Genomic DNA, 25,710 nt, shown 5'->3' with positions numbered 1-25,710 from the left:
ATAGAAAACATAATACATAATATCAAGTGTTGGATCGATGCGAAAATGATGGACAAAAAGATAGTTTTAATATCTTTTTTATTTTTAGCATGTGAGATGTTAAAATTATCTTTTTTGTTAATAAAATCGTTGGAAACAAAAGAGATATTAAAATTATTTTTTATCCATCATTTTTGTATCGATTCATACGATTGTCACATGTTATGTTTTCGATCAATAGAAATCTTAATATAATTTTTTAAAATATAAAAATCATAATACTAATAGAGTCCAAATACAAAAAGTAATTAACTAAAGAATTAGACTTCTATGATTTTATAACCATCCCTGATGAATTCTTAGACATATTAACTAAAGAATAGTTGTTTTCTATATATATATATATATATATATATATATATATATATATATATATATATATATCTGCTAACGTGCGCGCTTAATTGGCACTGACCGAACTCGATGTATGAGTCACAATTAGTCGCGATCAGCTGAGCTGATGTACCGAAACCCAAAACAGTTTCATCAACTTTCTACGATCTGAATCACGAGAGTTCGCAATCGATGTTATTTGGAACATTGTGCATGACGGTACAAAAATTGCAGGTCTTGTTCTTCAAGTTTGCACGGAGAAGACAACCTCTGCTGTATTGCGTGACTTGCACGCTGATAACTAATCTTCCTTTTGGCTTTTCAATCACAAATTGCCACAAGTTTGCGTAACTTGCAGGCTCGTTCTTCAAGTACGCTCCCAGAAGGCCAAGACGATCTCCGTGCTCTCCCTGGACGGCAAATCGTGACCGACACGGCACCGAGGAGTTGCAACTCTCGAGCTCGCTCGAGTTCCAATTCCACGTGACCCTTCACAAGTCGTTTCGGAGGCTTGACGGTTTCGCACTAGCCACGTCACGTGCGTCCTATCCGCTCTCCATTTAAATACTCCCCCCCCTTGCGACAGTCGGATGACCGCAATTGGTTGAGTAAGCCCACCGGCTAACTAATTGAATGCACTGTGTGTGTGTGTGAGAGAGAGAGAGAGAGAGAGAAGAGGAGAAAGAAAAGAGAAGTGGAATCAGATACCATGACATCCTATATAGTCGACACCAGCATTCTTTTCGCCCGTCAGCGGGCCATTTTATCATTGGTAAATAAGAAGACTGCCGAGGGTTGCATCGCTTCGTCTTCATCGCGTTCCTCAACAAGGTGCGTTCCGTCCTCCCTTCTGGATGTTTTCGCCAAGAAATTGGAACGGGTCGGTGGAAACCGTTGCAGGTGCGGGTCGAGGAGGAGGAGCATCGTCGAGTGCTCGAGCTCGGGCTGGAGCTGGAGCTGGAGCTGGAGCTGGATCTGGAGAGGTGGGCGATCGGATAAGCCGACGATGGACCAAGGAAAGGGTTCCGAGGGATATGGTGCGGCCGGGGCGATGGTCTTCGAGCCGATTCTCGAGGAGGGGGTCTTTCGGTTCGATTGCTCCGAGACCGACAGAGCTGCGGCGTTTCCTAGCCTCTCCTTCGCGGATCCTAATGTCAGGGAGGCTCCGATCGCGGTTCGTCGGGTCCCCGAGTACGTCCCCGCCTTCGAGCGTCGTCGTGGCCAGCAGATGGTCACGATCCAGGTTCGCCGTAACATTTACTTCCTTGATCGATGCTTCATTATTCCCCTCGACCTTTTCTCCCGAGGCCATCATCTATTTTGAATGGGATGCCGTTCTGTATAACCTGAAGTCTGTTAGGGATCACGAGAATCTGCAACCTTGGTAGTAAAACGACAAAGTGTGTTGTTCACGAAGATTGTTATGGTGTTAAACGTTCCAAGTTTGCTTACGGAAATATAGGGCAGTGCATAAGACGCCTAAAAAGAACCCAAGTAAACACTCTAGACAGCGAAAAATGGAACATGATCATGAAAAGTGGTGCATTATAGATTCAATACGTGGTTGACAGTATGCACTTTGGCTTCTTAAGTGGGTGTGGAAGCAATTATCAGTCTAATGATGGTGTATCTGCAATGGTGACGGAACAATTTGTTAATTCTTAGAATATCTCTCTATGAAAGACAGGGTATTATCGGGAATCATGTTTTTCCCTATCACATGTAAGGATATGTCTCTCTCTCTCTAAAAGCTCTGGTAACTTTGTGTATGTTGTGATCATGTGACTATTCTGTTTCTACTTGATATTGCAAGTGTAGTTTCTGTTTGATTCCTGATAATACCCTGTCTTTCTTACTTTATATTGTCACAGTTTCCTTCTGGGACATCCTTTTATGGAACCGGAGAAGTCAGCGGGCGGCTTGAACGGACAGGAAGTCGGGTATTTTCTTGATCAGTTGCCAGATTTTTACATGGAACTTGGATTTTCCCCAGATTTTCTTAATTAGTTCTGTTGGAAATTAACTCTCCAATTTCATCCCAGATTTTTACATGGAATACGGATGCATGGGGTTATGGTCCAGGAACAACATCATTGTACCAATCTCACCCTTGGGTTCTAGCTGTTCTTCCAGATGGAAAGGCACTTGGTGTTCTTGCTGACACAACTCGGCGTTGCGAGGTCGGCCAATTCTTTTTCTTTTTCTTTTTATAATAGATCTTTTAAATTTCAGTTATTGATTAGTTGCATAATTTTACTAATGTAATTGTCAAATGTTTCTTCGACAGATTGATTTAAGGAATGCCTCTACTGTGAAGTTTGTGTCAGATGCAGTTTATCCCATAATTACATTTGGTCCATTTGATTCACCCACTGAAGTCCTGATGTCCCTTTCTCATGCAATTGGTTATTTTCTGTCCACTGTTTTCTGTGCTTCCTATTGATTAGTTGCAATGTTTGTCATGTGCTGCTCCTTTCTTTGGCTTAATTGAATACCAAAGTTACCATGTCTCAATTTGGATATCTCAAGTTATCATTACTTTTACCTTACTCTTACAGGACAATTGAGTTACAATAAGCTACACCAACCTTTCTAGTTCTTTTGTACTTCTTTAAATGTTTCTAAATGTAGTCATTAATTCCACACTCTACATCATGATTTACATTTGTTGAGCATTATTTTGTGAGGATCATGTGAACCTTCTATGATTATATATGATATTGTCAGCTAGAGCATGACTTCTTTAAGACTCAACAGGGGTGCATGAAATCATTGGATCCGATATGTTGTCAGGTTGATTTCAGCCATTCAGCAATTGATTTCGTCTCTTGTATAAATTAATACCAGGTGTAAAAGTGGCTTACAGTAATACATAAAGAATTTGTAACAAGATTTGTCCTAGTGTTTCAAACTAATGCGCTACTTCTACTAAAGTTCATCTAGATTTTTTATGAATGGAGAAGAAGGTAGATCAGTGGAGGTGAGCTTTTTATTTTTAGAAGCTGCATTGTGAGTCAAAAAGCGATATCATCTTTGAAGATCACCGACCAATGAACCGACGAAGGAAGAGGAAATATACTTGTTTAACACAAGGTGATTAAGTTCTAGATCAAAAGGAATATCTTATAGTAAATATACTATATTTATTGTGGTTTGGAGTTACAAAGAGTTTGTGGATTTTCAGACATTCTGATCCAGATGGATAGTAATGTGCCTAAATGAACCACATTCTAGTCTTGAAAAGGAGCGTTGTTTTGTACTTAGTGTGTGCACGATTTAATATTGAACAAAAAAAATTCCAGCAATAATTTTGCCAGTATTATGTAGGTATGGTACAGGGTCAAATTTAATTGTGTACCTGACTGCCCAAAGCAAAAAAAAAGTAAATAAATAAAATAAATAAAAGAAGTCTTCCATTCCTTCCCAGTCCTAAAGTGAATCCTTCTCTTCTGTCTCCTCTTCCTCTCCTACTCCTCCGGCATTCCTCTTCTTCTCTTTTCTCCTTCTATTCATACTTCACTGTCACCAATCAGTTGTTTTCTTAGCTGTTACGAGCTTGAAAATGGGTGTCTGGGCAAAATATTGAAAGGGGTTGAGGCGACTAAATCAGCCAGAAAATAAACAAAGTTGGAGTGGTCCATGTGGAGCATGGAAACTAGCTTGGCTACTTGTGGTTTTTTGTTGAACTCCATGTTTGTTCTTAAAACAAAATTTAACAGGGCAAGTGTCTGTCACAATTTTTCAGTCAGATTAGCTGATCTCATCTAAATCTGATAACTATTAATTGAAGTTCATGCTCCAGGTTGCTAAAAGTCTAAAACACTATTTTGATTTTCTTGATGTGATTGATTATTATAGTTTAGTACTTTAGTGCTTAACATCTTTACAAGTTAACAAAAAATTAGTTATGCTCAAGTTAACAAGATTTTCTGAAGAAGCAGAAAATATAACTTGTCAGTTCTTATTATGACTTGCAAGTGACAATTGGGTTCAAAATAACGTTTTTCTACTCAAATGTAGGAACTGTTTTTATGCCTCCGAAATGGTCGCTTGGTTATCATCAATGTCGTTGGAGCTATGAATCTGATGTAAAAGTTTTGGAGGTACACCACTTTATAGTTTGTAAATTACTCTTACATTTGCGCCTTTTGGTTAATTGCTTTTTGCTAGTGAAATCACAGGTGTTGTGCTTTTGACTGAAAATTATTCTTTATTTTGTTGAGTATTTTAACAAGCATAAGTTTACGAGCTAACAAGCAGTATTATTTACTTGTGACTCTTACATTTGGTTGTTCCTGGGACAGATTGCTAGAACATTTCGAGAGAAAGGCATACCTTGTGATGTTATATGGATGGACATTGACTACATGGATGGTTTCCGGTGTTTTACTTTTGACAAAGTAAGCACTTTCCTGCTGGACCTGGATTTATTGTGCAGTTTAGCTTTTGCAATTGGATGGGCCTGTAGCTACTTTCTTGACAGTTTTTATTTGTAAGATGCTTCTGGTGATGTGGCTTTCTCAAAGTGTACGAACCAATATGTGGGTTGCACACATCAAGTTTGTGAAAGAGTCGCATCACCGTTAAAGTTTTAGCAGTCTTCAGTCCTACTAAATAGCAGTGCCCCTACAAGCAACAACTTTCTGCTCACAAGCAGTTCCCTACAAACAAAAACTGTCAGCTAACGAGCTGTTCCTTATGGGTCACAGTGGTAAATTCCAGCTAATGAAAGTTTGATTCCATCAATAGCTTAAAGTACGATTTCTAAAATATATAAAGGTTCATAAAACCACACCTCAACTATGTGTATCGATTACAGATCCATCTAACCATTTTCTATGTATTCAACAAACATCTTGTCTTCCTATGGACCAAAGTCATGTGCAAATAAACTTCCTACAGTAAGGATACAGCAAGTTGCAAACATATTTATAGCATGTGTCACTCTCATATATTGACTAGAAGAAAATGCATTGTGACCTTGTCCAATGGGAGAAATTAACTAAGCATAGATGTAATATACACAGTCCAAAATGCTTAAGTCTAGGGTGATAAAACAATAGAACAATCTAGCCCTATAAACAAACTCTATTCTTCCCCCACTTCCAATGTTGGACTAAATCTATGTTCACATACCATCTTAAAGAAAAAGTTCTCTTGTTCTCTTTATGCCATATCGTATAATATATTGGAAGTTTGATGTTAAATTCGTTGATGTGAATTTGATGCTGGTAATCTCCTGGTTTTCCTAAAAACATTTAAACAATATCTCTTCATGTTTCCAGGAACGCTTCTCTGATCCTAAATCTATGGTGAATGATCTTCATGCAAGTGGTTTCAACGCTATCTGGATGTTAGATCCTGGAATCAAAAGCGAAGAAGGCTATTTTGTCTATGAAAGTGGTTCTGAAAATGATGCCTGGATTAAAAAGGCAGATGGAAAGCCTTTTGTTGGTAAGGTTGTTGATCCATTTAAGTTCTGATGAAATTCTGAGAATTGCTGATCATATTCATTTTCTGTTGCCACCTAAGGGGAGGTGTGGCCTGGGCCTTGTGTTTTCCCTGATTTCACACAACAAAGCACACGTTTGTGGTGGGTTGAGTTGGTAAAGGATTTTATATCTAATGGAGTTGATGGGATTTGGAATGATATGAATGAGCCTGCTGTTTTCAAAGTAAGATTTTAAAAAATAAATTCTATTAATTTTGTGGATTCCAAAGTTGCTAATGGCATGCCCAATTTGCAGACTGTAACAAAAACAATGCCAGAGAGCAACATACACAGAGGAGATGCTAATTTTGGTGGCTGCCAAAATCACTCTCATTATCACAATGTAATTTCTAAAATACAATTTTGCCTGCCTTCTTTTTTGTATTGTATGGAGAAACTATCGGTTCTTTATCGATGACACTTAATAGTCACGGTTAGGCGTATCAGATCAGATGTATGGTTGCATGCAGGTATATGGCATGCTGATGGCAAGATCAACTTACGAAGGGATGAAAATGGCCAATAGCAATAAAAGGCCATTTGTACTTACGAGAGCTGGATTTATAGGAAGTCAACGTTATGCTGCAACCTGGACAGGTGATAACCTATCAAACTGGGAGCACCTACATATGAGCCTGTCAATGGTGCTTCAATTGGTAGGTTCATATTTTCATATTACAGGATTATACTCTCTGAAAGGTTACAAGAATATTGAAATCATGTACTTATGTCGTAGAGTTACAATTATAACAGAACAGCTCAAAATGGGTCTTAGAACATGTACATTCTAAGGATTTAAGTCCAACAAGTTCTTCTCTTTGAATAAGGTGGTTTTTTTTCTGAACATTTGGTTTTACTTTGTCCCAGTTTGTTGTCTATGTGCCTGACCACTGCATACATATGCTTTATGATAGGTTACTCAACTCTGATCACATAGGCTTTCTAACTGCTTGGTATGATATAATGCTGTGATGGAGTGAAAAACACAGAAAAACAAAGGAGATCAATATTAGGGTTCGATCAATCTGTGTGAAGAAGTGATCTGGGGTGGAGTTGGTGGTTTTGGTAGTTTTTGAGGACAGAGAATGGGGAATGCAGAAGCTCAATGTTTATATGGATCGAGAGATTTCTGGTCATCAGGGATAAAATAAGAGTCACTAGTTGATATAATTATAACTTTGGAAGAGAACTGAAAAATTGTGATGCTTGAGGATGTTGGCACATCTGAGAGTTTCAGGGAACAAGATTCCATATGAAACAAGGGGAGGGGAGAGAGAGTTCTGTTTTTGGAGAGCTTCTGGAATGGTTGTATTGGTTTCTACATTTAACATCCATTTTACTTTTATGTAAGCCAAGGTTTTGTTTGAGCATTAGGTTGAGTGCTGTATACATGACTGATCAAATGAGGTTCCAGCCTTTAATTACTTCAGAACGTAATTACATTGATATTCATTTGGTCCACTACTATTTTTTTGGCGAACTCTTGCTAGAGTTGTTGGACATTGTAGGCTTGCAGATTTTTTTAATTGAAGCTTTACCTGTTGACCCTCAGAACATTGGACTATACAATGGCTACTCTGCATTTCTGGACATCATGGCCTCCTGGTATCAGTGAAATTTTAGAACCAAAAATATAATCTTTTTGATATGCCAATGTTTTTCTTTAGGCGATTTTGCAAACAGATTTGCTTTTGCTAAAAGCTTTAGATAGTTCATATGAAAGGATATATGCCATATATGCTCAGGTTTTCAATATTTATAGTGCACCAGTTATGATCTTCAATTATTAGAGAGTTTTATGCTATAAAATTGGGTCAGACCAGCTTGTATAGTAAACATATGATCATTCAACTCATTGTATCATTCAGTGACAACCATATAAAATCAGGTGTTCTATGTATGATGCTAAGGAAGAGTTACCAATTTTTTTCCATTTAAAGTAAGTTCTGGTGTATACATTTGTTGAAATTTTCTAATTTTTCTTATCATGCACTCAAATGTTAATAATATATGTTGTTGCAAATTTGCAATATTGTATTAAAGTAGTATCAATTTTATGGTTCTTCCCCTCTTCTGTGATTCTTGAGTCATGCAAGGGAATGGTTTTGGAAGCTATGAAATTTAACTATTAAATTTTGTATAACTCGTCAACATACATTGTAAAATTCATTTATCGTAATTGAATGGTTTCTGCCTCAGGGGCTTAGTGGCCAGCCATTATCAGGACCAGATATTGGTGGATTCGCTGGGGATGCTACTCCGAAACTCTTCGGTCGGTGGATGGGACTTGCTGCACTTTTTCCGTTTTGCCGTGGACACACTGAAAAAGGCACTGCAGACCATGAACCATGGTCTTTTGGAGAAGAGGCATGCTATCTTAACTTCTGGAGAATTTATATAATGATTACCTTATGAAGTGAGCAATATGTTTAACAATGTCAATGTGGTTTCCAAGATCGTAACAAGTATATTAAGGTTTAACGTGGCATCTCCTATCTTGCATGGCATCAACACCACCTTTGCAAAGAGGCATGATGACTTGCAGTCTTCTTGTTGACATTAGTTTTTCATAAGTCATATTTTAATGGTTTTTCAATCTTTAAGTTTGCGTGATTTTATTTTTGATATGCCAGTTTAGATTTTCTCATTAACTCTAATAATAATATCCAACTAGATTTTCAATCATTATTAACTCTAATAATATCATCCAACTCCATTGCTAAGCCATCATATATAGTCAATTAGGTGCCATTGATTCAACATGATTGATGTGCTATTATTAGGTCATAACCAGGTGCAAGTGTCTTAAGTGGTTGATGATGGGCTAGGGACAATATTGGTGGCATGAAGTCTAAGCTGACTAGCTGACAATACCATTTAGTGTTTTGATAGATAATTCTATGTTGCTTTTAACAAATTGCTGGAGTGTACTATCATGACCCGATCTGAGAAGCCCACTGATCCTCTATGACTTGGAGATACTTGTTCAAAGTTTTTTGCGTTAAATAGTAGTTAATCCTTCTTAAACATTTTAGTGACACTTGATTACTTTATTATGAGGCTTATGAACATTGTACGATATTAGTTATTGTCTTTCTCTAACGCTCAAAAGATTGTAGAGGACATAAATTTTGCAGGCTTCCAATACCAGTCCATAGGCACATTGATTTTTGTATTGTATGAAGTATGCACTACTCTGTACTCTGTAGCCATGAATTGCTTGCTAGGATTTTTAGATTAACTTATCAAGAATTGAAATTGACTTTTGCAAATCTTTTCATTGTATTATGTTACCAATTCACACTTGACATTAGCCGGCATCACTTATGTATATCTAAGATGTTCAAACAATTCTAATATTAGTTTCATGTTTATAGTGTGAAGATGTATGCCGCCTTGCATTGCTGAGGCGGTATCGGCTTTTACCTCATATATATACCCTTTTCTATATGGCTCATACTAAGGGTACACTGGTTGCAGCTCCCACATTTTTTGCTGGTATGAACCTTTTCTTTAAACAATGTTTAAATTGGATATGGTACATTAGAAGTATTTACTCTGTTGGCACATGCAGATCCAAAAGATCCACAATTGAGAAAAGTTGAGAATTCCTTTTTACTAGGGCCACTGTTAATTTGTGCAAGGTAATTATTACTTGCTATTGTTCAAAGCATTGACTATCCTCTTTTCTTTCTTTTTAAATATTTTGGCACTTTATTTTCCTTAAAAATGGAAACTTTTTTCAGAATTTTTTATGAAATAGTTTTCTTCATATACAAGAATGTAAAATAACAATGCAAGAACATATTCCTTCTGCATCATTGGAGTCATTGCTGAATATATTATTTATGTTTTATGGTCTGCAGCACTGTGCCTAATCAAGGTTCGCATGAATGTTCCACTGTCTTACCAGAAGGAGTCTGGTTGCGTTTTGACTTTGGTGATCCACACCCAGTATGTTTATTTCATTTCAAAATTCTGGTTCACACTGAGGCCGAACTCAATACTTTGCTGATTTCTCTTTTCTGTTCGACCAAATTTAGGATCTGCCAACTATGTTTTTGCGAGGTGGATCAATAATTCCTGTGGGTCATCCATTACAACATGTTGGTGAAGCAAACCTAACAGATGAGCTATCACTCTTCATTGCTTTAGATGAAAATGGTACCCATTGATATTGCTGTTAACAACTGATTTTTCAATGGCTTAATCTGGATTGATGTGATCTAAACAAATAAGCTTATTTGTGAGTGAATATTGTGAATTTGACAAGGGCTAGGTGTTGCTATCAAAGACTAGTCAAATGCATTGTTTCTTTTGAGGGAAATGCTACATGAATGAATCTGAGCACTAGAATTTCACCACTGGCATGTAAAAACTGAAAATTAAAGTACTCTCTTTATATCTTATCATACAAGAGCAAGGAGGCATAATCTCATTTGCTTTTTATGGTTAGAATTTAGATTCAAAACGAGCTTTATGGAACATGAGCTGTATGGTATAACATCATATACTTTGAAGTTTGAAGCTCAACATTAGTATAGTATCTACCAACATTTCTGCTTCATCTGGCCTAATGGCTTGCAGAGTGCATGTTCTGACAGAAATTTTCTTCTACACAGGCTAAAACTACAACTTATTGGTGATCAAAGTTCTTATTTTTTTTCGAATGAACACATTTTATTTTATTTTTCATGATACTATTTATTACGACCTTACCTTTCTACTGCATATTCTCTTTGCAACAGGGAGACCCTGTATGTTCAAGACCTACTTGTCAATAGCCTTTTCATCTTCTTGCCCCAGTGTTAATTGTTCTTTGATTATAATGATGACATCATAGATGTTCTTCCCTGTTTTAGTTAATCCTACTAGGGGCCTTTATCTCTAAACATCTCACCCATCTTAATTTGGTGTTAAGCCACAATAGCTGAGATATTGTTTCATTTTAAACCCCAACTAGGGTGCTCTTGACTAAAAAGAGAGGTTAGGTATGCTTTTTAATTTTTTTTTCAAATATTGCAAAATAATGAGTAGGGGTGTTCAAATTGAACCAGAAAATCAAACTGAACTTGAACTGAATTGATTCTGAACTAGTTCATTAATAATTCAGTTTTGAAGGCTATGAATGGTTTTAGTGTGAGAGGGTATTTTTCTTTGGTTCGATTAATCGGTTCGGGGTGAATCAAACCGATTTTAATTAAAAAAATACCAACTCAACTTGAAGGTCCCAAAAACCCTAAAATCCCTTCCCAAACTTCGTGGGTTCATTGCTCCTTCGTCTTTGTGGCTCTTCCTCCTTGTCCCCTTCTTGGCCTTGCTCTCTTGTCTCAAGTATACATCTTATATTTTTTGTCATCCTTTTAGTTAACAATCCCTTTATTGATTTGTATAAATTTCTTTGTTGATTTGTACGCATCATTGCATATCTTCAACATCAAGAAAAAAGGACTGCATGTGAAGCCGTTATTCCTCTAGGGCATCTTTCAATAAAAAACTAAAAAACCACTTGTGCATAGGTCCAATTGTTTAAAATATTTAGAATGATATTTATGATATAAACTTCTTGAGAACGTAGGTCCAATTAGATCAAAATTCTGGTTTGGTTCAATTAAACTGAATTGATTCACCGAACGGAATTGGTTCATTTGAAATATATATTTTTTAAATTACTTAAAATTAAAAACCGATTAACCGGTTAATCAAATCGGATTAACCGGTTTTGAACCAGTTTGGTTAGGTAGGTCCGAAATGGTTTTGGTTTGGAGCACCTTGCTTTAACTGAACCGAATCGTTTTTTCAGTTTAGTTCAGTTCGACTCTTAATGGTTCCGTTTGAACCTCTTTGAACACTCCTATTAATGAGACATAAGTGATATTTCTTTTTATATGATATATATTTGTTATTTTTTTGTAAGAACAAGTGATCTAATAATTTGCCTATTCACAACATGGATGTGAAGAAATTTATATCGGTATTCCTTTTAGTTCATGTGTTATTTGTTGGATCTACCCATTCACAGCATGAATAAGGCCTTAATTTAGATTGATTTAGGTACAATAAAGGGAATTTTTTTACTTGTTATATTTATAACTTATACAAGAAGCCTTATTTAATTATGAAATCATGGATTGATGCAACTGCAGATTACGTTGCTGAGGTGCATAGACCATACTGCATTATTCCATCTGTGTTATGATATGGGTAACCCTGCCATGTTGAGAATGTACATACAACCTTGTTAATGCAGTTGGCTTATCCATCCTTGCCCTCTGCTATTCCATACTGACCAGTATAAAACTATCTGCCCAAGAATTTTCTAGTACCTGGGCAGGGAAAAACGATTCATAGCTTTATTTGATCTACCCGTTCATATGATGTGGAGGTTTTAGGTGAATTTGGTTTGAAGTCCAAAACAGGAAGTTTAGTTTTTTTACTCTTTTTCAACCACAAACACATCGAAAACAATGGCAAGAACTCAATTTTCTTAAATAGTTATGAGTTAACGAGTCCCATGCATGTACAAGATACATGGTGGGGTCCATGGCAGTTATGCCACTGACATGCAAAGCTGTACTGTGCATGTACGGGATACATGGGTACCTGTTTCAGTGTATGATCAATAAGATACACAAGATATGATTCTTGATCCCGAGCATACGGGAGGGTATTAGATGCTGATTTGATTATTTACTAAAGCTTGATAGCTTGATAAGGGACTTGATACTTTAAGGGACTCAAAAATTTTAGATCAAAATGCCGGTGACATGGGAGTTAATGAGGATGACAAAGATGCATGGTTGGAGCATCCCATGTTCGATGCGGATGTGGTCGGGACAATCATCTTTAGGGAGGATATCTGACAATTGCAGAGGTTATAAATTTAGTCATTGGTGAGTTGGATCAGTACACCACCTAACCCAAAGCTCACCTATATTCCTTGGTAAGTGTAATGGCAGTTGATCATCCTTGATATCTTTGCCCTGTGGTTGAAGACAAGTTTTATGATGATGATGGGAACAAGCGTTGTTGGAATGTGGTGGTGGAGATGAAATGAGATTGGACCATTTTCTTAAATTTTGCATTGTGACATGAAGATGACTGATAATTTTTTTCCCCTTATATTGTCTGAAATTTTGCATTTTTTAAAGCTGCATGAAGAGATATAGAAGTGCTTGATGTGCGCTGGTTCCAGTGGAAAAGTTTGTTATGTCCCTCTGTAAGTTTATTGGTCTAGTTGAATTTTCATGGAACAGATTGCCTATTATCAAACACAATGCCTAAGGCTCTTTAGGCTATTAGATACCCCATCCCTATCTTAAAATTGACATAACAAGGAATTTGGCTTTATGTTTTTTTTCTTGTTGATGTCATTTGACTGGTTGTGAGTACTTCCAGGAATGTCCTACATTAAGTGCTCCCTAATTAGCTAAACCTTTGACGTGCTCTTATTTTGTTGTTGTGTCCTCCTTAACCAACAATAAAGTATTGGGGATAACTTGATGATTATTCTTCAAGTTTTCGTCACACATGTTTATTGACTACAACTTGGTATTGTTGTAGTCATAATTCTTAAGATTTTTTGGTTTCTTTCTTCATTAAAAGTATTGCCAACCCTCAGAATATCTTGTTCTTCTATTCTTATGTTTTTTTTGTTTGCTTTTCTTGGTAATAAAATTGCAGTTGTATCAGAAGATAAAGTGCAGTTTTATATCTTAGGTTCTTTCTAGTCAATATCTCTTCAGATTATCTATATGTTTACTCGCCTGCATCTAATCATGTGTGCTGCATATGCAACTAATAAATTCATTGAAATCATTATGATGAACCTATAGCCCTAGTCTGTTTCTACAGGTAAAGCTGCAGGTGTTCTTTATGAAGACGATGGTGATGGCTATGGGTACACTCAAGGGGATTATCTCTTGACATATTATACTGCAGAAATTGATTCTTCAGTTCTGACAGTAAAAGTACTTAAATCTGAAGGGTCATGGAAGAGGCCACAGCGTGCTCTTCAAGTAAAATTGTTGCTGGGAGGGGGTGTCATGGTAAATTTTCTGGCACAATTTATGCAAATGAACTGTAACTCCTGAATTCTATGAGGTGTTGATGGATTTTTGGTTTGAAAACAGATAGATGCACAGGGTGTTGATGGAGAGGAACTGCACTTGAAAATCCCTTCAAAATCTGAAGTATCTAAATTGGTAGCAGCAAGTGAAAATAATTACAACAAACACATGGGTAACATCCTTTCTCTGAAAAGTGCACCAAATAGTTTAACATGTTTCTCTCAATTATTTGATATACAAGGGGAACTTTGGTGAGAAAAAAAAAAACAGTGGTTTAATGAATGTAAACATTAGACCATGCATAGGCAGGAGCTGTCATTTGATGGGCCACTCTTTTAGTTGTGTTGTTAACATTTTCTAGGTAAATCAAGTTCTTTTGATAAAAGTTGTCCTTTCTTCGTGTAACATGTAACTTACTTTTGGAACATCCTCATTGACTGGAAAAGTTTGTGAAAATTGCTAATGATGTGTTGGGATTTGATCCTGTTCAATAAATTTTCCTATGCAATCTTAAGTCCTCGGGAACTTTTGAGAATTTGCTTTTGGTTGCATGATCTTAGATTTGAACCAGTAGTGATGGTTGAGGAGTTGCTATGTTTTAGGGTGATCATGATTTGCCTAGCCGTTTTGAGGAACTTAGAAGTTTGAACCATATATAGAAAATTGATGCCATGTTGTTAGAAGATCAGATATACGTCAGATCTTTCATGATGTTGAGTTTCGTTATATAGTGACTCCATATTGATGGAATTTATGACATTTGTTGTTGACATTATATCTGGTGATTTCATGAATTACTCTTACTTTCATAGGCATACCAATTCTATTGAAATACATAACAATTTAGATATTTGTGATTGTTGATCAGCATGCACAAGTGATGAACATTGTTTAATGTAGAAAATGCCAAGCATATCCCAGATGTTGATGAGCTTTCTGGACAGAAGGGAATTGAGCTCTCAAAGGTGCCTGTAGAGCTGAAGAGTGGTGACTGGGAACTTAAGGTGGTGCCATGGATTGGTGGTCGGATTATTTCTATGATGCATCATCCTTCTGGTAATTATTGACATTACCTATACATTTGTGCTTGTTAAATAATGAATGCTGTTTTATTGCTTTTGGGCATGATAACTCCTCTTGTTGGCCATCTGAATGTAGTGCAATGTTTTGTTCTTTCTGTAAGCATCTAGGAGATTTTTATATCTTTCTTTGCAATATGTGAAACGTTAGCTTGGAGATTAATCTATGTGAACTTAAATATACTTAAATATGTGTACTTAAATAACTAGATCTGAGACTTTGATCAGGTAGGTTTTGAGTCATAAATTGTCTTTTATTTTCTTATAATAATTCTTGTTGTATTTTTTTTTTCATTTCTAAGGATGCATAAGTTTTTTTAAGTTCTAAACAGTGCAATTAGGCAGGTTTATTCACCGGTTATAATTCTGTGGAGCTGGTTGTCGCTTGCCTTATCTGGTTAAGGAAACATTGTCTCCAATTTGCACAAGAGTAAGGATATAATATCATATTCTTTCAGTTATTTAAATGTTAATTACAGTTTTAAAGGAGCTGGGTGTACATATCGAAGGATAAGTTACTGCAAAAGAAAATTCAGTTGCAAGATGGGATTTTCAAGGAAAGTGATGGCAACTGGCCTATCTTCTTTCTATTTTTCTTTTAGTTTCCTATCATTATTCCCTCTTTTTGTTTATGTTCTTTTGAGTTTTCATCATCACTTTTCCTATGTATCTCATGTTCTTTAATAGGAAAAAAACAAGAAAATATATGTTGCTTTCCTTATGTGTCACTCCATTTTTTCTCTCCCACTGTACATCGATCATTATGACAAGTGCTATTTAATTAAGAAAGTGTGAAATCATCTCTGACTTGGTATACTCAACAACAGATGAAGCAATCACAAAATGTGGTTGTTGTTTTATTGTTTTTTAAAGTTGCAGACCAATCAAATAGCCGCACAAACTACAAAGTAGATAAAGCTTTTTAGTTTGCTAGACCTTTTAAATATTTCCTACAATTCTGAATATAGTTATTTTTCTCTCACTTTGAATGCTGGTTTGTGAATCTTTTTTTGTTATCAGGAATCTGCATAGTTATCTTCAGTTTCATCTACCACTGAGTGTGATCATGCTCAGGCAATTTTGACATGCTTAAACAATTTTTTTCTTTTCGGAGCCTACTATAACAGTATAACTACAAATTTTTGTTCAATTGTCTAACTGCATATTCACCTGTACCTTAGATTGTGTGCAATATAAAGATCTTGGTTGAAAGTGGCAGTCAAATTTAGATCAAGATTGCTGGAACACAACCACATGAACTTTCGGTTTACCTAGAAATGCACAATGTCATTTTAGCATACAGGTGATAGTTCACGTCAGTTCAGTGTCTATGCAGCAATGAGATTGGACTGGTGTTGCTACAGTATGTTGGTATATTTCAATATTTACATTCTAATTATCAAAATTTACACACAACATGGTCCTGGCATCGACTTCCAAAATCATAACTGATTATGCACAGAGTTCTCTTAATAGGCAGGACAGAAAATTGTTGGAATCTGGAAATTTAGCATCTTGTCTTTAGCACTTATGTTTGTAAGTGTCGTAATGCACGGTTGTTCTTGTTGGATACCTGTTCTATTACTGACGATTGTTATTTTTTTATTTTTGGATGAAGAGTACTAATGGATATTGTACGTACACTAGATATTGCTTTTCTGCATTTACTTATTCTAAGATTTAAGCATTTTCATAATTTTCTTTTATTTTGGCATCTATGTCTGTGTCTTAAGGTCATATGCTAATTCTATCAGTCTAAGATGATTCACAATTATTGAGGTTGCTAAAGATCAATCTTGCTAACTAGTGAGAACTCTTGGTTCATCCTGATAACCAAGGTTTTTCTTAATTTGTTATGAGTGTTTTAGTTTAACCATGATTGGACTGTTCTCTTTCACTTTAGTTGATGGTCATGACTTTTATGTGTATCTGTGAATTATTTATGGGAAAGAAATAATTGCTTTAGTAGCATTGTCATGTCTTTAGCAGTCTTCCATGCATGTCATGTATTTGCCACATGGGTCAAAGCCTGTCAGGGCTTTAGAGTCATCAGAAGATGCTTGAATACCCCAGTTCATAAAATCAATAGATTTTTTTGTGATAGGCTAGCAAAGCCAGTGCTATCCTAGCAAGAATCACCACTATGTCATGTTTCTAGCTTATTCATTAACCTCAAGAATACATGATCAGCGGGCATCCTAATAAACACTACATTGTGCCAGATTTCTGAGGCATATACTTTTAGAAACTTAAAACAAAAGTGAAATTCATAAACTTAAAAAAGTAAATCTGGTATGGTATGTAAATTTCCAGGGTTTACATGTCAATTTCCTGAACAGATATTTTATGAAGTAGATACTTAAAAAGGGTAACTGAGCATGTTTCTTCTTGGATGGTTTCTTGTAGGTATGCAGTGGCTGCACAGCAGAATTGAAATTAATGGATACGAAGAATATAGTGGTACTGAGTATCGGTCTGCTGGATGCTCAGAGGAATATAAAGTTGTCAGGTTGAATTATATTAACTGTATGAATTTCTTCTGAAGACCATTCTTTTATAGGAGTGTTGAAACTGACAGAAGTGTTATTCTTTTACAGGAGGAATCTTGAGCAAGCAAGAGAGGAGGAATTACTTTGCATGGAAGGGGATATTGGTGGTGGATTAGTTTTCCAACGCCAGATATCCATTTTTAAAGAGGACCCCAAGGTTTTACGAATTGATTCTAGCATCATTGCATGCAGTGTTGGAGCTGGTTCTGGTGGATTTTCAAGGTAGTTTTTTCCTAACCATTTTGATCATGATTAGCAGTGCTCAAAGTTAAATGTATGAAAAAGTATTATTTTTGTTTTTCTTCTGTTATTGAAACTTAATGTTGATAGGATGATATTAGCATTGCTATACTACACCTTGGTTGGTAACATGATGGTGGCTATTGAATCTGAGGAGACACCTTGGTCGGTATGGCACTGAGTACGGTCAATTGGTCTAGACTGCGATCCTGTTGTTAGCATCTAGTGCACATAGTCTTGAAGTAATACACACACACACACACACACACACACACACACACACACGCACATAGCATCGACTAATATATATAGTCCATATATATATGGAGTAAAAAAATTAAAATAACATGATTTGAACATTACCAACTGCATCTCTTTATACTATAACCTATAGGACAACTTCTACCTGACATTCAGAAAAAGCATATTGGCCTCAAACTGGAAAGTGAGTGCTTCAAGGTTCATGATTGGCTCAGAGTTCAAACTGAGTTGATATAATAGTAAGTATTAAGAAAGATGTGTGTTTAAGTTTGCGCTAAGGAAGTACTAGCTTAGACAATTTATTTGAGTATGGACCAAACTGCTGATAGTAGCATTTAATGACTGGTTCGTCTGATCTGGCTTTTTAACATGTATTTAAGCTGCAAACTAGCCTTTTGTTAAGCCGTTTTTGAATTTCATGTAGAGATTTGAAACCAGCAATTGGAGGAAGATTTCCTGTTGTTTGATGTAAAATTGTGAAATCCTTTATGAAGCTTTTCTGTTGTGCTGTGGTCCCTATTCAACCAATTGCAGATGCAAAAGTGCTTTGGATGTGTTAGGAACGTAATGTGTTTTAAACCAATTTAGTTTTGCAAATGGCTGAACAAATGGTTCTTTATTGAAGGTTGGTTTGCTTGAGGGCTCACCCAACGTTCACCCTTTTGCACCCAACTGAAGTTCTTGTTGCATTCGATTCGGTTGATGGCTTGAAGCATGAAATTTTCCATGAATCTGGAGAACTATCATTTGAGGGAGATCACCGTCCTAATGGTATTAATTTCCTACTTGCAAACTATAATTTCTTTGTTTCCTATATTGTTGTCCCTGTTCTACACTTTGAATTGTTGCTTAAACTTTAAAATTTGATGTTATTTTCTCTTATTGTATTAATATAATGACCTTTCGACTTTATTTTACCCAGGTGAGTGGATGCTGGTTGACAGATGTGCAGGAGTAGCCTTAGTTAACCGTTTTGATCTTCATCAGGTAAAGAAATGTCTGGTGCATTGGGGGACTGGTACAGTCAACTTAGAGTTGTGGTCTGAGGAGAGACCAGTTTCCGTGGACACTCCTTTGAGAATTTGCCATGAATATGAGGTGAGGCAAGTTGCATGATTGCCAATCTTATCAGTTTTTTTTCCTTCCATTGATACAATACAGAAGCAGATCGTAATGTTATGCAATATTTTACTAAGTTTTGAGAATAATAGGAGTTTTTGCTTTTCTGCTGCCCCTGTGGATGATTCAAATGTTGGGCAGTATAATTGCTTGTCCTTTTGATCCCAGCATAATGAACTGCTTGTTTGTGGTTGAATTTTGTCTATGTTCAAATGACAGAATCAACCATTCAAAAATTTTCAGTCTAAAATTAGTCAAGTTGGTTTTTTTTTTTTCTGTTAGCTGAAGATTTTCAAGGGACAATAGAAATTCATGGATGCAATTTAGTTACAGATTAAAATCTGATGACAAGTAGTCTTTTAAGTAATGGGCCTCCACAATTTGGGCAAATCACACTACCGTCCCATCAAAGATGCTGACTCACTGAAAACTGCAGACGATCCATACTCTTCTTCGGTGCCGCCGCCACAGAACTCCCAAGGCACGCCGAGAGACCGCCCTTTCTTACGTCTCTCCCGTGCTGAATGTTGCATGAAGAGCCTTCCGAGCGCGTTGAGCTCCACCGTCACCTCCTTCATCGTGGGCCTGTCTTCCCCTCTCAAGTTCAAGCATCTTCTAGCGAGCTGCGCAGCCGCATGCAGCTGCCTCTCGCCTGCCTCCTCCACCGTTCGACGGTCCACCACGCTAAGGAGCCTCTTCTCTTCCAACAACGTAACAAAACGGAAGGCCAAATTTCTCTCTTCTTCCGGCCTCCCAGGTGATATGGGCTTCTCTCGCATCAACAGCTCCATCAGAACCACACCAAAGCTATACACATCGCTCTTCTCCGTCAAGATGCTCGTCCGGAAGTACTCCGGGTCGAGGTACCCGAGGGTCCCCTGCACCAACGTCGTCAGATGAGTCTGGTCGTAGGGGATCAACCTTGACGCTCCAAAGTCCGACACCTTTGCCGTGTAATCCTCGTCCAAAAGTATGTTCGCTGACTTGACGTCCCTGTGAATGATAGGTTTCGCCGACGCCGAGTGCAAGTACGCAAGTGCTCCTGCCGTTTCCACGGCGATCCTCAACCGGTTCTCCCACGACATCGGAACCCTGGAGCCATGGACGTGATGCGAGAGGGTTCCGTTGGATATGTACTCGTACACCAGCAGCGGCACCTGTGTCTCCAAACAGCAACCCAGGAGCTTGACGACGTTCTTGTGGTTGATCTGGGAAAGGATGACTACCTCGTTGATGAACTGCTCGATTTGGCTTTGGTCGACCAGTTTGGACTTCTTGATCGCCACCACTCTTCCGTCGGATAGGACCCCTCTGAACACCGTACCGTATCCCCCGTGCCCGAGGACTCGAGTCTCGTTGAAGTTCTCGGTTGCGCTCTCCAGCTCTTCCGAGCTAAATATCCTGGCCGCTGCCTGCCGCGACGATATCTGTTGCTGCAACAGCAATCCTCCATTCTGCAGGAAGTACTTCTGCTTCAGCTTCCTCGTCTTCCTTCTCTTCACACCCCAGTAAGCGCAGACGCCCACGAGGAGCAGCATGACCAAGAGAGCCAGACCCAGACCTGCACCGGCATGACCATGAGAGATTGAGTAGATCTATGGACTAACTAATCAATTTGATGGCGGCAGGGAAGAGCTTGCCTAGTCCAATCTCCAGAAGGGCAACTTTTCTGCAGCCACTGCCCTGTTTTCTACCGTCGCCGCTGGATCCTGGTGGGCAAATGCAATCAAAATCTCCTTCTTTGTTGATACACCTCCACACGCAGTTGTTCATCCTTGGATCTATACACTCATCGATGTCTGCAAGCGCGTGCAGATACAGCATGAATGAGTTGCGGAACAGAGCTAATTGGGTTCAAGATGCATGAATTCATACCTCGGCATCCACCGGAAACATAAGGGTTCCCGGCGTAGCCCTGGGAGCAGTTGCAGCGGTATCCGATGCCGTCGCCCGAGTTGTAGCACCGGCTGTGCTCATCCACGCAAGCGTAGTCCGGGGGTTTCCTCCTCTGCACTTCCTCGCACGTTTGGTTGCCGATGGACCACTCCAACACCACCGGCCTGTTGTCATCATTGTCATTCGCCTCGAGGTCCTCGGTGGAGAACTTGAACCAGTCTTTGTCCACGATGAAGGCCTTGCTACATGCTCCCGAGGTGTCTTTCTTGGAGCCGGTCATGGTCCTGATGCTACTGAAGTTCAACTTGAGACTCTTGAGGCCCCTGGGCACGGAAGCCTGGCAGCACCCGACGCCGGAGCAGGAGCCGCTGATGACGCTGTCGCGAGTGGCGCAGAAAGACACGCAACCGCCGGTGTAGTTATGAGGACCGGAGCCTTGGATCATGGCCATGGCGTCGCAACCGATGGCGGTGAACTTGTTCATCGTGTCTGAGTAGGTGAAGGGGGTTCCTTTGAGATCGATAGCAAGACTGAAGGGTACGTCCTCGCCGGTGGTGGTGTTGTAACAGAACCATGTTATGGCTCGTCCCACAATCCTGACATAGCCGCCCTGCGAGTTCATCCAAAAATAACATTGGAATAGATTCAATCGAAAGAGAGTGAGAGAACGAGCGAGAAAGAGAGACAGTGTGTGTGTGCCTCCAAGGATATGTTCAACAACTGGAATTGCAAATCGGCGCCGAAGGACAGCATAGCAGGGTTGCCTTGGGTGTTGTTGCAGGTAATCGCGAACCCTGGACGAAAAGTGCCGGTGCCGTTGATGCCGAAGGGAAACGGCACGGGAATGTCGTAGCAGTGGGGGCTATTCTTCTGCAACACCGAAGGATTCAGCCGATTACCGGATGCAAGTGGTGGCAGACTGAGCAGCTGGAGGAGAGCGACAAATGCCAAGGGACTCATGCTTCCTCTCTCCGTCTCCCTCATCCTCTCCTCCCTCTCTCTACCATATACCAAATGCCTTCTGCTACGCAGCTTCGAGCTCCGAGTAAGACTTGACATGTGAAGTCGTCGGAGTCGTCTTCTGTGGCGCGTTTCTGTAGCTGTCTTCGTCATGTGGTCCAACCAAGCTTGGAAAGTGGTAGACGTTCAGTGTCCAAGAACGCTGTCGAGTGGAGTCGAGCACAAACCTCCAATATATATATATATATATATATATATATATATATATATATATATATAGAGAGAGAGAGAGAGAGAGAGAGGAGAGTCTTTTTCAAGACCTCCACCTCATGTATTGGCGTCCACATTACGTTGGTTTTCGTATTAAGACAAGTCGGAACGCCAATCGGCGGGAATCGCCAGCAACCAAACTTTTCTTTGTCTAAGCTTGCAGAGTCAATTCTTGCTTTTCATTTCCATGAACGCCGTGTGGGACAAAGTCATGATCTGCAGAGCAACGCTGATTTGACCTGATGCTCCATGGAAGAAACTTCTATGCTCTCCTTTGAACTGACCTTTTTACTTATCAAAGAATTTAAGTATTATTTATAATCTTTACAACTGATTATTAATATACATATATATATATATATTAAAAGGGATAAATGACGAATATGAGATTACAGTTTATGATCTTGAGATATTTTATCTAAGACCTTCAAAAATTATACAAAATATATTGTTTCGAGACTGTTAAATAATATTTTCACCGTCATATAAAGTATGTAAGGATCATATTTTCTAAAAGAAAGAAACTAAATAAAAAGTTCCTTAAAAAGAATTCACATGATTTCTCTTCTCAAATTGTTCTTCATTGACTCTGAACAATTGCACATTTTGCTTTTCTAATTGATAATTGTAAATTCGTTAAAATAGTCTAAAAATTGGATTTAAGTTTCAATCGATGTAGAATTGATTCTTTATTTGTCCCCAAAGATGATTGATTCCTCTGAGGGGAGAGAGAGAATTATGTCTCCGTTAAGCAATCACAGAGGTGGATTTCCTCTGCTTTTGGATGATCCTTCGTCGTCTTGCCACAACAGATGCATTTCCGCGTCGTCTCGTCCGACATCGTTCCCGCTTCCTTGGGGCGCCAATCTGCGTGAAGAGCCGTCTTCCTCCTCCTGAGGACGCCGCAACTCCGCGTGCCGCTTCATGAGCCTGCTCAGTGCGCTGAGCTCCACCGCCAACTCCTTCATGGTCGGCCTCTCCGACGATTCCAGGGCCACGCAAGTCTTCGCGACCTGGGCTATCGCCAGCAACTGCATCGCCCCGGCCTCCTCCACCAGCCTCGCATCCACCAGATTAAGAAGGTTGTTCTCCTTCAGGTACGTGTAGAAATGTGCCACCAGGTTCCTCGCCGTCTCCGATCTGCAAAACGATATCGGCTTCTCCGAAGTCAACAGCTCCAGCAGAACCACCCCGAAGCTATACACGTCGCTCTTCTCCGTCAGCTGGCTGGTGTGGAAGTACTCGGGATCCAAGTACCCGAGCGTTCCCTGGACGAGCGTCGTCACATGAGTTTGGTTGAGCGGAACCAATCGGGAAGCCCCGAAATCCGATACCTTCGCCGTGTAATTCTCATCCAGAAGTATGTTGGCGGACTTGACGTCCCGGTGTATGACCGGAGCGGAAGGCTTGCAGTGCAAGAAGGCGAGCGCTCCTGCAGTTTCCGTGGCAATCCTCAGACGGGTCTCCCACGACAGGGGAGGAGCGCCGCCGCTTTCGTGGAGATGTTGGAACAGACTTCCGTTCGACACGAACTCGTAAACCAGCAGCGGGATCTGAGTTTCCAGGCAGCAGCCGAGCAGACGAACCACGTTCCTGTGGCGGATTCTGAAGAGGATCGCCACCTCGTTTATGAAGTGTTCGATCTGGCTCTCGTCCATGAACTTTGACCTCTTGATGGCCACCACCTGCTGATCCGGTAGGATGCCTCTGTACACCGTCCCGTGTCCTCCACGCCCGACCACATTAACCTCGTCGAAGTTGTCGGTCGCCCGTTCCAGTTCCTCGATCGTGAAGATTCTGGCGCTGAACTCCCTTGAAGAGACATGCTGCTGCAGTAACAAGCCTCCGTTCTGCAGGAAGTGCTGTTGCTTGAGCTTGGTGAGCCTTCTCCTCTGCAGTCCGAAGTATACCCAGATGCCTCCTCCTACGATCATGACCAAAAGGGACAGCCCAACTCCTGCACGACAAGGATTTAATGGCGACTCTATTAAACTGCGGAAGGAGGAGTTCAAGGAGATTTGAGTATGACCTACTACCTAAACCAATCTCAAGGAACGTGTCCCTTTGGCAACCGGATCCTCCCTGTTTCCTGCCATCTCCACTGCTTCCCGGAGGACAAGAGCAGTGGACGCCCCCTTCCTCGTTGAAGCATTTCCACACGCAAGGGTTCGATTGCGGGTCGCGACACTCGTCGATATCTGCAAAGCCATCGATCCATAAGGTCACCGTTTAGGTTAACACTGGAGGATACTCCGTTACCGGCGATGGCTACTGTTTTCCCCTTGGGAGATGATGTACCTGTGCATCCTTGTGGAGATGATAGGTATGGATTCCCGGCGTAGCCATGAGAGCAGTTGCAGCGGTAGCCGCCGTTTGGGGAGTCGTAGCATTCGCTGTTGTGCCCGCAAGCGAGTTCCGACTTGTTCCTGCGCTTGACCTCGGCGCACGTCTCGTTCCCTATCGCCCAGTCCAGGACAACCGGCCGCGTCGTGGAACCGGTGATCGTGTTGACGTCTCTCGCAGAGAAGGTGAAGTCGTTCTGGTCGACCAAGAACACCTCGCTGCAGGTACTGTCGTTGACGTGACAGTCGGTGAGGTTCCTGATGCTGCTGTAGCTGGCGTCGAAGCTCTTGAGACCGCGGGGGACGGCGGTCTGACAGCAGCCGATGCCGGAGCAATAGCCGTTCACCATGCTCTGCAGGGTGAACGGGGTGGCGCAGAACGCCACGCATCCACTGGTGTCGTTGTGAGCGTGGGAGCGGCCGGGGCCCTGGAAGACGACCATGGCGTCGCAGCCGATCACCGTGTACCTGTTCCTGGTGTCGTTGAAGGTGTAGGGAGTGCCTTCCAGGCTGATCCTGGTGGTTGGGGCTGCAAGTCTCCTGCTACAGTACCCAAAGGCGAGCGGACTGAGCAAGGCGCGCACGTAGCCTTCTTGCACCGATATGTTCAGGAGTTGTAGCTTCTTGGTGCCGATCGACACAGTGGGAAGGCCGCCGCGGACGTTGCAGTCGATCTCGAAACCGGGGATGAAGGAAGACAGGTTTCGGACGCCGAAAGGGTAGGGAATGTTTGTACAGTTGCCCGCATCCGCCTCGAACACGCTTGGATTAAGATCCGACGACGACGACGATGGCTGCGGCGGCAGGCATAGGAGTAGGATCAACAGCAACGGCACACGCAAATTCATGGCCAAGCTTCCTGCAACCTCCCTTCTTCCGGTCGTCTTTTTGATCGCAGCGGCGGACCTCGTGACCCAGTTGTGACGGATAAGTAGCGAGAGGCTGGAGTTCCATCCCGAGTCAACAAGTGTGTTGACCTGTTACCACTTCTTCCGCTTTTTCCATCCCCACCAATATATATATATATATATATATATATATATATATATATATATATATATA

General features: G+C 40.0%; 3 protein-coding genes and 1 pseudogene across 5 annotated transcripts; 1 reads left to right on the top strand and 3 right to left on the bottom strand.

The window, feature by feature from the left end:
* Positions 1-959: 959 nt before the first annotated feature.
* LOC135596993 (uncharacterized) lies at positions 960-20,928 on the top strand. 3 transcript variants are annotated; one of them, XM_065089351.1, is made up of 24 exons: positions 961-1,203; positions 1,273-1,615; positions 2,244-2,312; positions 2,415-2,552; positions 2,660-2,777; positions 4,393-4,475; positions 4,677-4,772; positions 5,658-5,826; positions 5,905-6,047; positions 6,120-6,206; positions 6,334-6,519; positions 8,063-8,230; positions 9,241-9,361; positions 9,438-9,507; positions 9,730-9,817; positions 9,907-10,027; positions 13,718-13,911; positions 13,996-14,104; positions 14,833-14,988; positions 17,418-17,520; positions 17,609-17,782; positions 18,687-18,832; positions 18,984-19,159; positions 19,617-20,928. In XM_065089351.1, the coding sequence occupies exons 1-24, from the start codon at positions 1,082-1,084 to the stop codon at positions 19,713-19,715; spliced, it is 3,279 nt and encodes a 1,092-aa protein (XP_064945423.1). In that variant the 5' UTR covers positions 961-1,081; the 3' UTR covers positions 19,716-20,928. The 3 variants fall into 3 exon arrangements, with proteins under 3 accessions (XP_064945424.1, XP_064945423.1, XP_064945422.1); XM_065089350.1 differs by having other exon boundaries at positions 961-1,615; XM_065089352.1 differs by lacking the exons at positions 17,418-17,520; positions 17,609-17,782; positions 18,687-18,832; positions 18,984-19,159; positions 19,617-20,928 and adding an exon at positions 15,357-15,493 and having other exon boundaries at positions 960-1,615.
* On the bottom strand, positions 19,755-20,718 carry LOC135596395 (wall-associated receptor kinase 17-like). The gene is made up of 2 exons (XM_065088452.1): positions 19,833-20,718; positions 19,755-19,765 (listed from the first exon to the last, which is right to left on the bottom strand). Exons 1-2 carry the CDS (start codon positions 20,716-20,718, stop codon positions 19,755-19,757), a joined length of 897 nt encoding a protein of 298 aa, XP_064944524.1.
* LOC135596994 (wall-associated receptor kinase 5-like) lies at positions 20,783-22,229 on the bottom strand (annotated as a pseudogene).
* Positions 22,230-22,959: 730 nt separating this feature from the next.
* On the bottom strand, positions 22,960-25,644 carry LOC103970539 (wall-associated receptor kinase 5). The gene is made up of 3 exons (XM_009384344.3): positions 24,605-25,644; positions 24,343-24,504; positions 22,960-24,263 (listed from the first exon to the last, which is right to left on the bottom strand). The coding sequence occupies exons 1-3, from the start codon at positions 25,494-25,496 to the stop codon at positions 23,062-23,064; spliced, it is 2,256 nt and encodes a 751-aa protein (XP_009382619.2). The 5' UTR covers positions 25,497-25,644; the 3' UTR covers positions 22,960-23,061.
* Between the last annotated feature and the right edge of the window lie 66 nt (positions 25,645-25,710).

Source organism: Musa acuminata, chromosome BXJ1-11 (genome assembly GCF_036884655.1).
Source record: "Musa acuminata AAA Group cultivar baxijiao chromosome BXJ1-11, Cavendish_Baxijiao_AAA, whole genome shotgun sequence".
NCBI lineage: Eukaryota > Viridiplantae > Streptophyta > Magnoliopsida > Zingiberales > Musaceae > Musa > Musa acuminata.
Note: the sequence above shows the minus strand (reverse complement) of the source record. Positions and strands in the feature narration are given on the sequence as shown.